This window comes from Agelaius phoeniceus, chromosome 4 (genome assembly GCF_051311805.1).
Source record: "Agelaius phoeniceus isolate bAgePho1 chromosome 4, bAgePho1.hap1, whole genome shotgun sequence".
In the NCBI taxonomy this organism is placed as follows: Eukaryota; Metazoa; Chordata; class Aves; order Passeriformes; family Icteridae; genus Agelaius; species Agelaius phoeniceus.
In genome coordinates this window covers 1317501-1335308 of record NC_135268.1, presented here as the reverse complement: position 1 = coordinate 1335308, position 17808 = coordinate 1317501, and the positions used below count along the sequence as shown (strand labels likewise).

Here is a 17808-nt window from a genome sequence, read left to right as displayed (position 1 = left end):
CTGGACAACATTGCAGAAATACCAGAGGACTCTAAAAATGCATTGAGTCTTAGAAATATAGTTATGATTTCCAGTAAGTGGTCAAAAAGGATTCGTGTCTTCAAAGTTCTTTGCCAAAAGGAGATTAAAGTTATAAACCCTACTTCACAGGCAAGATTTCTACCTAATTCATAGAACTTATTTTTTTTTTTAGAATGCAAGAGACTTGGTCACTTACTTTATTCAGAGAATTAAATTAACACTGCTTTGGCTGACATCTCAATTGAAATGTTTGGTAATCAATAAAGGAGTTGTAGTCATTACAGGAATGAATAAAGTCATGTTAGAGGTAACAAATGAAGGAACAGAACATGTTGTTGTTGGCTATGAGAACCAAGCACCAGCTTTACCTTCTGTGAGAAAACTGGAGTTAATTTTTAATGCCCCTATGCTACCATTGTACAAAAGGGGGAAAAGGCAAAGAAGAGTCTTCACATAAATATTCTAATTTTTGACTTTGAGTTCTTGGACAGAAGAAGTAATTGAGCTTACCTGAAAACCACAATAGAAACAGATATATTAAGAGATAGCCAACAGGATTATAAATTTTTTTTCTGGTTTATTTTTGGTCATCATCTAATTTCTCTGAGAGTCTTCATGTAAGAATCTTGTTTCCCAGCTTATGTCTTTTTGACCAGTGTTTGCAATCCCTTTGTATAACCTTTTCAAAATTTTGTACAAATTCTGTAAAATTTTTTTCTTCATATTCTTCACATTCTTTGCATTTTTCTGATTTTGTGGAAGCCAACTGAAAAAAAAAAAAGCAGCAATAGTAAAGCAGGATACCAATCCATTCATTCTGATGAAATGTTTTTTGCCCTGTTTAGGGGAATAATTTCACTGAAGGTAATGGGTATGGAAAACACAAGTGGAGCCTTCCATGGTCTGTGCATTTCTTAGCTTTTTGAACAGGATTGTCTGTGAGAGGTACATCACTTCAGTGAAAAATGTAAATGATTGTCCCTCTGAAAATTAGGATACTTTTCTGCCTGTGTCTAACATATCTGACTGCAGGTACTGAAGCTGCAAACTGTCCTTTATACACACACATTCAACACCCTACCACACGTAAGCATGCACAAAAGTATTTGCTTTGATAGGAATCCTGAAAGTTTTTTTCTACAAACAACTGATTTTTCATTATTATGAGTACAGGTCATAACCTCATTAGTTTTCATCTCACAGTTTATGTAACAAAAGAGGTATTTCTGCTATCCAATATTCATTTTGATTTGCCTTTTTTCCACACACCATTGGTGTTGCTTACCTTGTTTTTTTTGAAGCTGTCATTTCCATTTTTCCATATGTTCCACACATCCTGTGTTTTACTACAATTTTTGATACGGCATTCTTGAAATATCACTTCTGTCTCTAAGAAAAAGCACCTCATTACAAGTTCTTGGCATTCTTCCTGAAAAAAAAAATGCAGTTGCAATAGTTTACAATTAAAAAAGAATAAGCAAATGGAGGTCATAATTTATTATATAATTTAAACCACAAGTATGATATAAGTGAGACGTAATCTAAGATAAAATCAGCCACAAAGAGACTGGTTTTTACTTCCTGGGCATCTTTTCTTACTATTCAAATACATTTGAATATTTGCAGAGACGGGCTGTGAGAGCTAAGAACAAAAAGATCAAGCAGTTTGCTGAGATGGGGTGAAACATATTGTCTTAGTGAAGAACATAGGAAAATAATTAATTAGGATAGGAACCTGGCATATAACTAAACATAGTGGAATTAATTTAATATAATGCTTTAACTCAGAGACCTGAATTCAGAAAGGGTAAGAGAGTAAAGGAAGTAGGTAATGCTCCCTTAAATAAAAAATGAATCCCAGAATTATTTTAGCATTGTTTGCCTTGATAAAATGACTTTTAATCACACCATCACAGAATAGTTTGGGTTGGAAGGGACCTTAAAGATTGTGTACTTCCAACCTCTCTGCTATGCACAGGGACTCCTTTCTGTAGGCCAGGATGCTCAAAGCCCCACAGATCATCCCTTTCAATTGATTGATTTTAGCAGCAGATGACTAAATAAAGATAATTCATACCTGCTTGCATAATTTATTATAAGCACGTTGATTAGAAGTACTATTTATTCCAAGGCAAATTATTTGATTTTAGACAAATTTATCAAATTAGAACAAGTCTACTTTAGGGAATAATTCCTAATAAGGCTATGAAGCCACCATATTAAACATTAGTTATGGTTATATGTGAAGTTTACTTACATCCTCATCTGCGTTTGCAGTGTATAAACTGACATCAATATCCTACAAGGAAATAAGAGTTGTAATTATAAACATTGGCTAACAAACACCATCCCTCTCCCTCTCACTAGCACTTCTTAGCTGAATGCCCTGCTAAATATTTTATTAAGTCTTCTTCTATTATTATATGAAATGCTGACTGTTTCATGAACTTACTTTGGACGTCTTGATCGTTTGCAAATCTTGCAGAACTTCTTCCCACTTGCAACGATCTGCTTCTGTCTTTGGTACATAAGCACTGGAACAGAAGAAACACAGTGACCATTAGGCTAAACAGGAGGGATCTACAATGTTCATGATGAAAAAAAATGACTCAGCACTGTAAGATATTAGAGATACAGTGTTTACATGTAAATACATATGGCAAATGTTTGGGGCAAGCAAGCATATTTGAAAAACAATAAAATAACACAGATACATAAAAACAGTTTCTCATGTCACACACAGTATAAACAATGTGGGTTTTTTTAGAAGGCCAGATTTATAGAACATAATGCAAGAGAAAGGTTTGATTACCTGATGTAAAACACCTAAAATTCTTTTAAAGTGTAAAAATAAAATTGCAAATCCACTCTCTGAAGTGACGGGAGACAAGTAACAGCTGTGATAGTAAAAATAAATAATTTGTAATTACTGTCTGATTGGCATTAGGTTTGTATTTACCATAGGAAGAAGATGATTAGTCCCATTTCATTCTTTAAAAGGCAAAAGCAGTGGCTGTTCAGAAGCAGATACTGCAGACAAATACTTTTCAGGTGTGTTTTCTGGAAGACACAACCAAAGTGATACCTTGTCACCATTTGATTCCACAGAATTTTGCTTTAGTACTGACTTAATTAACCAATTTTCCAAGACTTCCAATAAAGACAAAACCCTGTTGTGTGTAGCTGGAAAGACCAACTGATTGGTAGCTTGGAGAAACACATAATCACTTTACCAGACAGTTGGTAGAAAATCAGATGCTGAAGGCACACTGTGAAAACCTGAACTCATCCTGGGCTCCCTATTTATTTATCAATTCATACTGTAGGCTGCAAATAAACACAGAGTCAATATTAAATAACTTTTGTTTTCCACCTCTCCCCTGGCTACCATTTCTTACCCAAATTCAATTAATTCCCTACAACTTTAACTCCAATACTGTGGCTGCATATATGTGAGGCTCTACATTGAATGCATCAAATACTATAGTTATGTGTACACATGTTAAATAAAATATTTAGATACAGTATGTACTTACATTTCTTTACACAGTTTATAGGTGTCTAATAGTGGGCAGTGATGCATTTAAGAATTTCCTCAGTGGAGTTTAGCAACTGGAAATAAGGAGAAGCTGTGAAAAGCTGTGCATTGTCCATCAAGAAACATTTCTCTGTGCACAGCCCAGTAACCTTTGTTCCAAAGTCACAAACCCTTTGATTTAGCTGATAAAGTTCCCTCACAGACTTAGGTTAATTATCTGCTGCAGTGCAGTGGTTTTGACCCAAGTTTTAATTCCTTATCCAACATGCAATACTCTATAACTGACTCAAATGACGTTCCTTTACCTGCAAACTCGTAAGTAAATATTTTTAAATGGACCAGAAAACATAACAAAAGGAGAGCTGTGCAGGAGTAAAAACATCCAAATGGGAGGTCAGTGCATGCACTATCAGGATTGCAGCTCACTCGCTGAAAGCTACTTTAATAAAGCAGAGCCAGGAGAGTAATGATCATGCGACTTCCCCAAAGTATTTCTAACAAATATTTGCTACTCTCTTAAATAGAAAACGCTTCAAATACATTGCAATTATTTTGTTCCCAATTCCCAAAGATAGAGCTGAAATAACATAGTTACCTAATCCTACATAAATGTCCACATTCAATAGTGGGATGCAGTTTCAGTCCCTTTAATCCCCTTTGCTTGTCCAAAACCTGTTCAATAAAAGCCATGTCAATGAATGATACTGGACAATCTAGATTGCAGTAAGGACAGAGCAGGTAACATCTCCTACATCTTCTGAGCAACTTCCATGTGGAGGATGCTGTGTCATGGTCAGCAAAGTAGGTCTACAAGCAAGGCTAAACCTGTCCCTACTTACACAACAAATGGAAATTGAAAATATGAGTACTAAAGCAAAATATTAAGTACTTACACACATATATTTTTCAAATGTACGGGATAAAAAAAGGAAAATAATTATTAACTGTATGGACATGGTCAAAAGAGCTAAATCACTTTGCTATAGCATGACAGAAAAGCTTTATCCTTTTCACAGTTAGCATTGATTTGAAATTGCTATGTTATTTCTTCTGGGTTTGGATTTTGTTCATTTGCTTTCGTTAAATCTGCATACTACCTTCTTTCATTTGATATGCTAATGCTTAGAAAATACCCTACTTTGGTTGGGTTTGGGGTATTTTTTACTATTATTATTTAAGTGAAGTCAGAAGTAGCCTTATGGGGAAACTCCAAGTGTATTTAAAGAAATTTTAAACCTGATTGGTGGATACAGCTGAAGAAAACATGTTTTAACTCCAAGTTTTAAGAAAATAATTTAAAGTATACTAGAAATATTTTACAATAGCTGAACATTTTTATCATTCTACAAGCTGGTTTTTATGAAATGAGATGAGGTGGCAACAAATTACAAAAGACTTATGATGGGTCCATAAGCACAAACCAGCTTTGTAATTTATAATTAGTGTTATGGGCCTTAAAATTTGATTTGAGAGGGAGGCCCAGTCCAAAGGAATTGTCAAATTTATGCTGCAGCACAAAGTTTCATGATGAAGAAATAATATATTATGATATCTAGTGAATAACAGACCAGGGTTATCATTAGTTTGTCATTTGTTTCCTATTTTAAATAATTGTTTACTCTAATGACACTTCTTAATGATTGAATGTCTGCATCTTTGTTTTTCCTAAATATTGTAGGTAACCTTTATTATAATAAATTATAATTGTTAGAGTAAAAGAAATGCTTAGATTTTAGAAGTAATAGAAATCTTGTACTGATGATAAATATGTGAAAAATGTACTACATGCATATTATAAAGTTTGTTCATAAAGAGGTTTCAATGTCATCTACATCCCTCAACACACTCTTTTGCAGACCCAATGCAGGCCCAAACTATTATTCAACAACAGAAGCATTGCAAGCTGGCTTAGAAGCTTTTACAAATCATTCTCCTACCTTGAACACACAATGTTATAATATAAAAATTTTCTTTGGATAATGTCTGGGTTTGATTTCTTACTCTGTGTAATCATTAACTAATTACTCTCTGTGTTTGTTGTATCTCTGGTAGCTTGTGTCCTGATTACTTGCTACTCTAAAGATTAAAGCCTTTGGAAGTGAATATATGCTCTTCCAAAAATACCATATATCTGAACTTTTTTATTAATATTGTCTTATAAATGACTCCTTGAATCCTTGAGATAAGATATTCATAAACAAGAAAATTACTTTCCAGGCTGTGCCATTTGGTTCTATTGGCAAAGGCCTTCTCTTTTTTCTCCTTATTTTGAACTGTATTTTTATTCTTTATTTATATCTTTATTCCTCATCTGCTTCCTTGTTCTTGAAAACAAATGACCGGAAGCATACAATGTGCTCAGATCTTATGAGGGATTTAGAAACTGGTGATACTGTTTTCAGTTTCTGTGGGAAAAAGGGAACTTCTGCCAGTGTTTCCTTCACAACTGGTGGCTCAGACCTCAGTATGTTTCCCTGCCAGAACTTTATGTGCACTTCTTTCAAAATCCTGAAATGTCCTGAAAGTCTTTCACCATTTGCAAAAACTCTCACCCTATAAAAAACCCTAGAGCCCTGAAGTCTAACCTTCTTAATTGTTGATTATTCTCGAATTTTCTTTAACTTCTTGACTTCTAGCATACAGTTTTTTCCTTGATCAGCCCCCTTTCCTTGTTCCCATGAACAAATCAGCCTTCTCAAACACCTCTCTCTCATAACAATCTATTTTTCCCATTTCTCATTTCATTCTGTAGTACAATAGACTTCTTGCACATTATTCATTAATATTATTTTAGTCGGTCTCTTCTTCTCCCCTGTTCTAAAAATATGTGTCCTCAGCATTTTCTCTCTGGCTTCCTGTGCAGCAAAGTACTTTAAATTGTCTTTTCTCTGTTACTGCTGCAAATTTCCCTCTAAAATCTTACCATCACCTCCAGCTCCTTCCAGTCCTTTGGCATTTTATTAAGAAACGTCTCATGCATAAAGTAGGGGTCTTTTTAGATCTGTATTCAAGTGCTGTTTGCATCATGTAGAGCTGATTTTACACCCACTCATCTGCATTGTTGCATCAATTCTTCTCTGTGTTTCTTTTGCCACAGTAATTAGAGCCTCCTTGAGTGAAGTCTGCCTCCTCCCCCAACAAAAACTCACCCGGTGGCTCTTGCTCTGCTATCCTCTGCTTGTTGGCTCCACTAATTAATTGTTCTGTCCTCTTGCTCTAGTGCAATTACCTTCAAGGGGACAAAGTACCAAGTAACTGCACAGCTAGAGCGCTGCATCTATTTGAGGTTTTGTATTGTGCATAACACTGGAGCTCCTTCTCTCTGCTCAGAAGCATACAGAATGTCAGAGTCCATAAGACTGAGAAGAAAATCAACTTTTTTCCCTAGTCCTGTACCAAAAGAACATTCTTTTCTGATTTCTTTTTTCCAGGGGTGGAGCCATGGAGAGTAAAGGTTTCATAAACTAGTGGAAGTGACTTGAAGAGGAATGGAACCCATAAATAAAGCAGTACTTCTGAACTAGATAGATGTTTCCATATTGAGCCCTTAAATAAGTAATTTTGAAATCAAATTTTCATGGATTATGAGTAAGTTTTAGAGATAAGACATATTCTAACTGCCTTGTCATGGAGTAAATGCTGAAAGTCAAAGAAGCAGATTCACTCAAGAATCTCTCTGCTCTTTCATCCCTAAGTTACTTTAGGCTTCTTATAGGAAACAATCAAAGGGAAACAAAGAAAAAAAGCCCTGAATTTGAATTCGTGTCAGAATGTAATTCAAATTTATAAAAACAGACAACCACATTAATGTTCTCTGAGACAATAAGAAATTCTGTTGCAGATGCTACCTATACGTACAGCCCTCAAAACCACTGCCAAAAAAACCTTATTTTACATCTCTGATAACTTCTGAATACCATTTGATGCTGCAACTATTAAAGAGTTGCTTCCACACTACCGTGGTGCCTGAATCTGTTGTAGTTCCTCTTCTCCCTATCACTCTTTGCACTGATAAGGAAATCTGCCCTCAAGCTCTGCCCGGTGTTATCAGCAGCTCTCCTCCTCAAGGTTTCAATGTAAAGAGTGAGCTTTTCATGCTTCTGTCTGGCTTTCACTTACTGAACCAGAAAGGAAGCCAATGGAATTACCAGGTCATAAACTGAATCACACGGCTGAATGATGGTCTGGCTGAGAGCCAAACCATGCCTTGCTTTGTTAAATGTTTAAGCTTTTATGACATGAAGTGCTTTCTTAAAAGTTTTGAATTTAGCTAGAGTTAGGCTGGCTAAAGCACTTTTTCTCAGCAATAAAAGTGGGCAGTCTTTAAGTATGATTCTTATTTGGTTACTTACCTTTCACCTCTCTCCCACCAAGAACTACAGCTTTTCTTGGTTTTGTGGTATAGTGGTGACATTCTTGTGGAGTACTATCCTACATGGCTTATTCTGCTTGTATCAGGGAAGTGTTAGCCTTCAAAAGAGTTTTCTCAGTAATCAGCATGGCAGGAGACTCTCTCAGTTTATATAACATTTTGAATTTATATGTTCTTTGTTTGCTCAAGTAGTTGTTGATTTGCTTTGGCAGTCCTTTCTCCTGTATGTTCCTGATAATTGGCCTTTATGCTAGAGAGTAAAGTTTGTAATGCCTGTTGGAAAATTTTGCTGAAAGGTCAGAGTCATTGCTATTCCACTCAATACATTAAACATCAGAAGATAAAATGTAAGAAGTTAAATATTTTCTTTTGACCTTTACTTTCTTTTGCCAAGTGTGCTTGAGGCCCAGAGCTCCGACTATTGCCTTGTGAAGATGTGCCCTGTACTTGGCTATAGACCTTATATTTGCCAGGTGGCAAAATCCAGCCAGGAAAGAAAGCTAATTCATGCTTCTTTCTCTTTTCATCCTTCCATGCAATGTCAGTTTTTTCAAGGTATCAATCACTCCTCAAATTGTGAAAGATCAACTTAATGTTTTCCTGATGCAAGGATGTATAATATTAATGCTAGGTTAGCTTGCCAGACACAATTGACCCAGAGACCCCCTGAATTTTGCTAGTGACAAAAAATAATCTAGCTCAAATACACAGCAAAGAAAAAGTACAGAGCAAAAAACTCATTTGTAAGGCACAGATGGTTAGATGTGACCATTTATCCCCAAATGACACCTTTCAGGATGCAATATGTAATAATTAGTTAAAAGGCCTTTCAGAATAAGTTCTCACAGATAAATAAACAGTGAGAATAACAAGATATTCAAAATGTAAAGGGCGTTAATAAAACACATAAAATAGAGCCAAAACTAAAGTTTGTTTAACAAAATGTGTCCTGATCTACACATTTCCTGTTAGGCACTCCTTGTAAATATTATTTGTGATATTTTTATCATAGCAACAAAAACCCACAGGGAATGAGAACACAATTATGGATTAAATTTCTTTGCCTTTAGGGTAGGATATTAACAGCTAGAACAGTATTAAACATGGAAACTTGAACAGCAAAAAAAAAGATAAATGATGTCATATTGATGCATAAAATTGAAACCTCTGAGGCCATAAAAATAGTTGTTACAAGAACAGCTGCTGGACAAATAATATCTCAGCCTTGGCAAAATGCTCAGCTTAAAGACTGTAAGACCATACACTGGCAGAGATCTGTAACACACTTGTACTAGATAAAAGACTAAAAATAGCAAACGCAGTCGTCAAAATTGTGAAGTTACGCAAGTTTCAGAGCTTTTTAAAAAGAATTATAATCTCTGGCCCTCTCTTACAGTGATATTTTTACTGGAATTTGCTAGGTCCTGAATTAGAGGCATGATGCAGTTTGAAACATTGTACTTTCTCTTCTGCTCCTAATGTTTTTTAAAGAGCAGAAATAAATCCTAATATGTGACAATTGTGACAGCTTTCCTGAAACCAATGAAATTTTTAATTTCCAGAGTTGTTGAGAATTTGACAAAAATATTAACCAGGGAAAAATAGGTTCATTGAACAATTGAGGAAGCAGCACACAGACCACTGTAAACTGATGAATAGGCAGAGAAAACTAGAATCAGGATCCTAAGAAAGATGAGCCAAGTAGCTCTACCACAAATTTATTTCATATAGGATAGGCATGGAAAAGGAAAAAAATTTTTGAAAATAAAGTGTTCCTGTTTTACGTTCTTTACAAATCACTTAGAAAGAATAATGCAAGAGGACTTACAGGAACAGGACAATCATTCTTAGTCTTTTATCTTTCAATACAGAAGTGATTATTGGAAAAGCACTAGTGTGTGTGTGACAGAAAACTCCCCCTTTCATGTGCATTTGGAATGTATTTTTGTGGCATGTAGCCATTATGAGCTTGCACACTGAACCACTTTTTACTACGTGTAGCAGGGGCTAAGTACAATACAGCAGTAGTGAATGTGCAACATCCACATCGTGGTAAAGCATACTGGGGAGATTAGTTAAAGATCAGATTTCTCCATAATATTTTCTTTCAAGCACATTTCTTCATCATTTTTGAATATGGTAAAGCTAGAAAACAATCTTATTTCATTCTAAACAAGGGCTGATGCAGGGTTTTATCTGGCAGACACTTATGATCGCTACATAAAAAGAGATAAGTGACCATGGATATTAATAACTGTATGTGAGACTGTGTGCCTGAACACAACTCAGTTTTCTGAAGGCAGTACAACCCTGCTGTGGTAGGGTTGCTTTCTGAGGCTTTTCTTTGCTTTCCAAACAGCTTACTGCTTCCCTGCCACCACAGCAAGGTACCTATTTCTCCTCAGCGGAAGCACAACACAGCAAACAATTTACTTTGCTGTCTTGCAAACAGTGAACAAATTTGGGTTTTGGCAGATACCTACCCAAACACCATACAAGGTCCGCCTGGTTGATAAATTTAAAAGTTAGCAAAAAATTTATGGCCATTCACATACAACCAGGCACCTTCTGGTCTAAAAAGCATCGTAGGCTGTTGTTGTCCTATTATTTCTCTAGAGTCTCATATTGCTGTTGTTATCAGACTTCTAAAGTCCATACCACTTGGGTGTGTTCTTACAGCTGCCAATCTTCACTGACTCCTTCTGCTGCAGGCTATGCCCCAAGAGTTCAAGGCACCTCCAAAGCTCTCCCAGACTGCCTAACCGGCCCCCTTTTATCCCAGTTATCTTCACTGGTCACAGCTGCAGCCCAATTAAGGGCAGCCAGGACCTCTGGGGCAAAGCCTCTATACAGATATTCAAATACATTTCCTCTACTATAGTAGGCATTATTATGCACATAGAGACACATGCCAGTGTGCAACTGAAGGCAGTAGGGAAAATTCATGGGAATTAGCACAGATGAGTCCCAAGCTGCCACCTGGCTACTGAAACATCAGTGACTATATGCTGGAATATGTTTAGACTCAGCTTTATACCCAAGTTTTATGACTGCATTCTCTATGACACGCTGCTCGTTATAAATCTCTGGGCGTCTCAGTTTGGGACCCCAAAGAACCAAGGAGCCAGCTGACTCTGTACATGTCAGCATTAATCTTTGGGGGTTTTACAAAACTTCAGTGATAGCATTGGTTGCCTATTTCCAGAAGAGGAACAAAATCAGAACAAAATGGTAGTGTTACATCTGTCTCAGGTCAGAGTGAACATATCAGCACATTTTAGCTACTTTGATAGATTATACCAACTCTCAAACAACAACCAGAGCTGTTGCCAATACAAACAATGCAAAAAAAATATTTGAAGGCTCAAAAGAGCACAAGCTTTCTCCAATGTTCCTTGTGCCCTCTCCATAGGACACTCAAACTGGCGAATGAGCATAGCAGAGTATGGCTGAGATGTGCATGCTGAAGAACTTTACACTTTTCTTCCCTAAAAGCAGGAACTTCCACATTTCCAAGCTTCTAAGCTCACTCATTTTTGCTCCTACTCTCCAGCAGTTGAATTTCTGAACTATTGTACTAGACTGCTCCTCCTGAGAACACACACCTTGAAGTCTCCTAAGCTTTTGCAAGAACAGTTTCAGCAGCATTTCAGACCCAGGAAACAAAATGTTCTTCCTAATTAATTTTTTGATTTTTCCATTATGCATTCATGTCACTACTGGCTGCTGTCTCAGAAAGTTTTTCTTGCAATCGATTTGCCTACGTTTAATGCTACCATTTGTTTTACACTTGGAATTATGTTCCATATAATGGTAATATTACCCATAAGGTATGTTCTACAGGAGACAAGCATAGGCTAATGAAGTGTCATTATATGGAACATAATTCCTCATAATTCAGATCAAGTTTTCTAAAAGTCACAATGTCACAATGAATAAATACTTGAATAAACATGCATATTATTTTCACACATTGCAATGGAGGAAATGCTGGCGTCTACCCTTTTCCTGAAAATACGTATTTTATTTTTTTGTGGGTTTGACCTCTTTATTTTTCTTTCAATTCACCAGGCACTGTGAGGACATTTTCATCATTTCAAAACTGAGCAATCTAGCTGAGAGAAAACAAAGCTGCACCCCACCAATCCAAGTTTGTGGTCAGCTGAAGGGATGATAAACACCAGTTTATTCTATTTGTTTCAGTGAGAGTGGAAGCATTTATACTACTCAAATGCTTTGCATATTTTTTGGAAAGGCGCTTCCCTGACCTTCAGAAAATTGGAGGGATGGTGAGCAAAAAGAATAACTGTTACTTTGAGAATGCTACATTTTTTTTCTTCTAAATGAGAAATAGTTTAGCTTGTCACATTTAACTCACACAAGACAAGACTCAAATATTTGATTATTTCCAGTCGCATTTCTTTGACATCCAGACTGACAAAAATAGCAAGTAAATTACAAAACAAACCAAAAGGTGTTGTTTACAATTTGATAGGATAAAACCTTTGTAACAGCTAAGAATCTGAGTGTATAACTGGAAAAATTGCTTAAATATGGCATTTTGGTTTCTTTCTGGTTAGAAACACCACGCAGGATGTTGAAATAAAGATTTTTCCATTTGCAAAAGTTTTAATTGGTTATATGAATTAGAGAAAATGGTCCTTTAGAAAATAATTAAAGTATAAACAGAAATAAAAATTAGTTTTCATTACTTAAATGAGGGCTATTTTGTTTTCTGATATTTAAGTCCAGACAAAACAGGTGTCATAGGCTGCTTTGAGATAAATCATTCTGTCCCAGGTTTTGGATGCTCCATGCTTTTGATATGGTTTGAGCACTGAACTCTTAGGAAAGGTACTGGCAAAACCCCTCAGGTCCTAAAGAGGGCAGAGAATGGCTTGTAGCCCTTATGGAACCACATTGCTGTTTAAAAGTCACTTTTACTAAGTGTAATACAGAGCTTGAGTTCACTCTCAACACTGTATCTTGCTCATAGTTTCAGTCAAATTATTTTATTTTTAAAAATTGTCACAAGTGCACAGTACATAAATTTGCACTATTTCAAGTTGTTCATCTTTAGCTGGAGAAAAACTACTAGAAAATTACTTTGTCCTCACTGTGACCTGTGTATCCTGAAATTGCACACTGTTTAAAATGAGACTTGAAATATTCATGTTTCATTTAAATTATGCAAAATAATCTACAGCAACCATAAAATCTTACGAATCTGAGAGATATTTTCAGTTACATGAGGGCAAGAGATGAGTGGGGGCTTCGTCAAAAAAAAAAAAAAAGGGAAAAAGACAGGAAAAAGAAGGAATTGTTTCAAAAGTAGAACATGAGAAAAGTTCAACTGAAATGCCATAAAGGAAAGGTCCACTTTGTGTTCTGATCAGCTAGAGACAATGCAAACGGTAACAGCAGGTACCTACAGCAGAGCATTTCAGCCTGGGTTTATGCCCACGCTCCTGAATGCCAACAGAGATGTTCAGGAAAACAACCATCCTGCTCCAAACAAAGAAGTGACATTAGTTCCTCCTCTGTGCTTACACAGTGGATTTGCTCTTGAGAGATTGGCTACTAAATCAAGCACTTGGCACATAGGACTTCAGTGCTACATAGTGCTTCTAAAGAAGATTCTTCAGCATTCTGGAGGAGCTCTTGGTCTCACAACACATCTGCATATCACAGCTTGGTCTCTTGTAGTAACAGCATTTGGACTCCTCTCAAAATAGAAAAGGATACAAAAAAGAAGAAGGAGGACCTTCCAGGACATCTAGATACTGCCTTTTGCCATCATGTTCATAAGAGCTTCTGGAGGGGGAAGTGCTGGGCAGAATGGCTAAGTAAATTATACCACTGAATTTGGATTATGTCTGACCTTGGTTGAAGCAGTTGTTTTCTGCAGACTAAAGAAAAATTTAGTCCTAAATTTATTTGGCATTTTGAGAATTGTTTTCTTAAAGATGGTAGCAAAAATGGTCAGTCTTAGGACAAAATGTCCTCATATATCACCATCAACTCTACTTAGCAACAACTAAAACCTGAGTGTTATTAACATTATTCTCATCTCAGTTCCAAAACACAGCACTGTACCAGGTACTTGGAGGAAAATTAACTCTATTCCAGTCACAAGTGCATGAAGACAGAAACATCTAAAATGCCACAGCATACCTCTCAAGCTAAATGGGCAATTTTACCTGCAAATCAGCAGCAGATAGAGTGAGAAATCCTGCAGCTGATTCATATGATTCCAGACCTTAATGTTGATATATTATTTTATCATCTCTCCTTTGCATTAGTATCATGATGCAAAATGAAATTCACATCATTTACTACAAAAAACTTGAAAACCAGGCCTCTTCAGTAGCCCAGAGAGTTGTATCTTTGAAAAACTGAATCCACCAAAATATGCTTGAAAAGTCTAAGATAATGTAAATTATGGCACAACCGTTCATTCTGAATAGCAGCAAGGGAACAGGAAAATGGGGTTGGTCTCCAACTGTGTGGAACAAGATAATGAGGTGAGAAACATCTCTTTTGTATGAAACAAAAGGAGCATAATGTAGGCAAAAAGCCATAGCCCATTAAATAATACTGTGTTTGTCTGGAATTGTAATAAAACCAAATTAAAAAGGAAAAGCATGCAGTTATCTGCTTTGTTTCTGTGGGGAATGGGAAGTCACAGGAGCAGTCTCTCTACTTGTATGCAGCTACAGATTTCTGGGAAACACAAACAACAGGTTCAATGAGTAAAAACTGCAGAGCAATTGGGGAGAGAGAAGAGAAGAGCACAAATTATGCAAATCAAGGCTCTCTGCTGAAAAGTTTGCTTGAATGTGAGACAAGGAGATGTGAAAAAAAGCATACTTAGGATTCAAGAGAGAGAGAGAAAATACCCACACAAGAATTCAGCCAAGACATAAAGGTTAACAACTCCATTTTGCAAAGGGTATTGGGAGACAGAAATAATCTGGTGCATTGTGTCATGGTGCAGGAGAAATAGCTACATTTATAGCAGCCTTTTCTTTGGAAGTTTAGTTGGAAGCTGTCTGAGAGCATAGAAAAGAGAATTGCATGACAAATATGTATTTTAAGATAAACTCTACTTTTTTTATAACTACCAGAATTCATTGGAGTGACTGTTATTTCTGCACCTGTTTTTCTTAAATCTATACATATAAATGCCACTGTGAGGTCTTTTCCTCCCTCCACTGCTGTCTAACCTCCTCAGGATATCTGTTAGAAAATACTGGGGGATTGTGATTGTAGTAAGTCCAACAAAATCCCACATTCCCTATAAAAGGACTTAATTAATCATCCATCTTAGAATGAAGTAAAACTTCTAGATTGTATTTAGAGGAGGAGATTTTCTTAATTAAAAAAAAAAAATTGCTAGTACACTGCACTACACTCGAAGATGCTTTCATTTGAAAGTAAGTTGCCATGGTGACATTTTTCTCTCCTCTAGGAAAAAAAAAAGAAAGAAAGAAAGAAAAAAAAAAAGTGCTTTGAATAAACTTTCCCCAGTATAACTTCATTCAGGAAAGTATTACTTCTTGGCTTGGATAACTACCACTGAACGCTGTGAAAGAACAGTGATTCAAAATCTGTGCTGGACACCCGTATGATATCACTCCAATACCATGCCTGTGATTCAGTCAGCAGACAAAATATGTAGGCAGGAGGATCTCAAGAGACTGTAGAATGACCCATGGAAGAGACTTTGTTTGTTATCCTCACTGGGGAGCTAGGGAATAGAAAATATTGCATCCCTTTCTCCTTGGCAACAATCATGAAAATTGTGGTTTTTGTAAGTTATGGAATGGTTGTTTCATGGTCTTCCTCTTGTTCCCGCCACCATCTGGAAAACTTGGAGACAGGACACATCTTCATTCAGCTTTGCAAAAAAGGCCTGATTCCAGCTTTGGCTGGGGATGTCAGAGGACTGAAGTCAATGGAGCACAGACAGGAGAAAACTCCTGCTTGCACTAGTGGCTCTTAGTGAAGAAATACACCAGATGCAACATACATCACCCCACGTTTTTTAAATCTGTTCTCATTGCTATGTTAGTTTAGTGGTTTATACTAAAGAAACATGTCAGGGGAAACTTTCATTCAGCAATCTCCTTAACAATGACCCTCCAGAAGTACTGAAGGCACCACAGCTCACGGACTTGCACTAACAGGAGCTTCTTCAGTGCCTTGGCTAAGGGCTTGTTTGTGAGCCTATAGATTAACATCTCCTTTGCTCTCCTGTCAAGTTCCCAAGGATCAGCTCCTTTCTGACTTTTTGTGTATGGCCTCTTTTCTTCAGGTGTATGAAGACAGCTCATAACAGAGTGGCCAACAGACAGATTCTGTTACTCAGCCATTCTGGTAATGGAAGGCTGACCTGATTCTGGGAAACTGACTGTGAACCTGGGTTCCTAAATTTCTGCTAATATTGTAACTACCTGTCTGTTCTGCAGAGAGTGATACCTCTTTGAGCTGATCTCTGGAAACTGTTCTGAAACTTCTGATATCAGAATGTACTTAAGTTAGCTTTTGTGCAGTAGCTTTAAAGACTATTTTATATAAATAATCTCCATTGAAAACAAGAGAAAAGATAGTTCATCTAGAAAAGCATCATATAGTTCAAGTCCTTAATGATGATTAAAGATTTAAAGGAAAAAAAATCTGTACAAATCAATCACACAGTGCACAATGATATACTTATTCTTAGTGGTTAAATTCCTCAGCTTTTGTCCTAACAGTAGATTACTCTACTATGATTTATATTTTCAACTAATCTGCACTTTTAATTCTTTTAAGGGACACAACATAGATGTTACACATGTATGCTATATCTGGCTGTATGTTACACCTGCTGTTAGAAACTAAGCCTTATTGAGAAGGATGTTGTCTTTTTGTTTGTACCTTCATAGCTACATCATTCAGTGTGTATAAATGTAAGAAACAGCATAAAATCGTTAATTAAGGGGTGGTAAGTTAATAGCAAAAATACCAAACTTACGTATACCTTTAAAAGGGGTAGTGGTATAGTTGTATTTTAAAATGTTCACTGGCTTTGGAAGCAAACAGAATTGCTTCCAGAACACATGAGACTTGTTTTAATTTATCATGAAGGATGAAAGCATTTAATTAGGTGAGTCATAACAGAGGCAACGTTAGTGTGACCACAGGGCAAAACAAGCTTGCTTTCTGATAGTCACACAATCCTGCATCTGCAGCTTGCTGCAAGAGTAATGGCTTTTTATATTTTTTTAAGAGCTGTTGAGAAAACCCTGTAGTCAAAACACCACTGGCTGAATGTGCATTTGAAATTCTCAGTGAAAATAACGACTTATTTCCTTGTCATGCATTTGATTTTTTTCACAGCCTTAGAAGAGTAAATAACCTTAGGTTATTTACATGTACTACAGGCAATCATTGTGGAAGAACTGGCATGCTCAAGACAGGGCCTCAGGACTTGCTTCCAACTTTCCATAGCTTTCATTGGTGATGCTTGAGTTCCAAATTTTTCTCCAAAATCAGAAGGTCTATATTTTCTTGCTTTTAATAAAAGCTTAGACTGATGCAATCATTCTGGCACTTTGCATGAAGTCATACGAAGCTATTGGATAATCGGTAATTAACTCAAATTTGAGATGATTAATTGGTTCTGTGACTTCTGTAGAAAAATGACTGGAAAGCCAGCAGAAAAGATGAGAAAGACTGAGCATAGGACTAATTAACATAAGAATCATCAACCAAAAGAAGAATTAATATGAATAAGAGAACTATGTGACTTGTAGCCAATGAACACTAATGCCTCTCCTTGCTAAAATTTTATAAATAGTGAAGAGTTTCAATAGTCATTGTGCTGGCTTCATGG

General features: G+C 36.4%; 1 protein-coding gene across 2 annotated transcripts in view; it reads right to left on the bottom strand.

The window, feature by feature from the left end:
• Positions 1 to 204: 204 nt before the first annotated feature.
• IL15 (interleukin 15) overlaps positions 205 to 17808 on the bottom strand; it is a 27295-nt gene continuing 9691 nt past the window's right edge. Inside the window, exons 3-7 of one of the 2 annotated variants that reach the window (XM_054633586.2) lie at positions 2981 to 3081; positions 2474 to 2555; positions 2279 to 2320; positions 1307 to 1450; positions 205 to 787 (exon numbers count right to left, since the gene is read on the bottom strand). In XM_054633586.2, the coding sequence (XP_054489561.1) occupies positions 635 to 787; positions 1307 to 1450; positions 2279 to 2320; positions 2474 to 2555; positions 2981 to 3081 (522 nt within the window). In that variant the 3' untranslated portion in view covers positions 205 to 634. The remainder of the gene's footprint in view (positions 788 to 1306; positions 1451 to 2278; positions 2321 to 2473; positions 2556 to 2980; positions 3082 to 17808) is intronic. The other variant, XM_054633588.2, reaches the window with a different exon arrangement.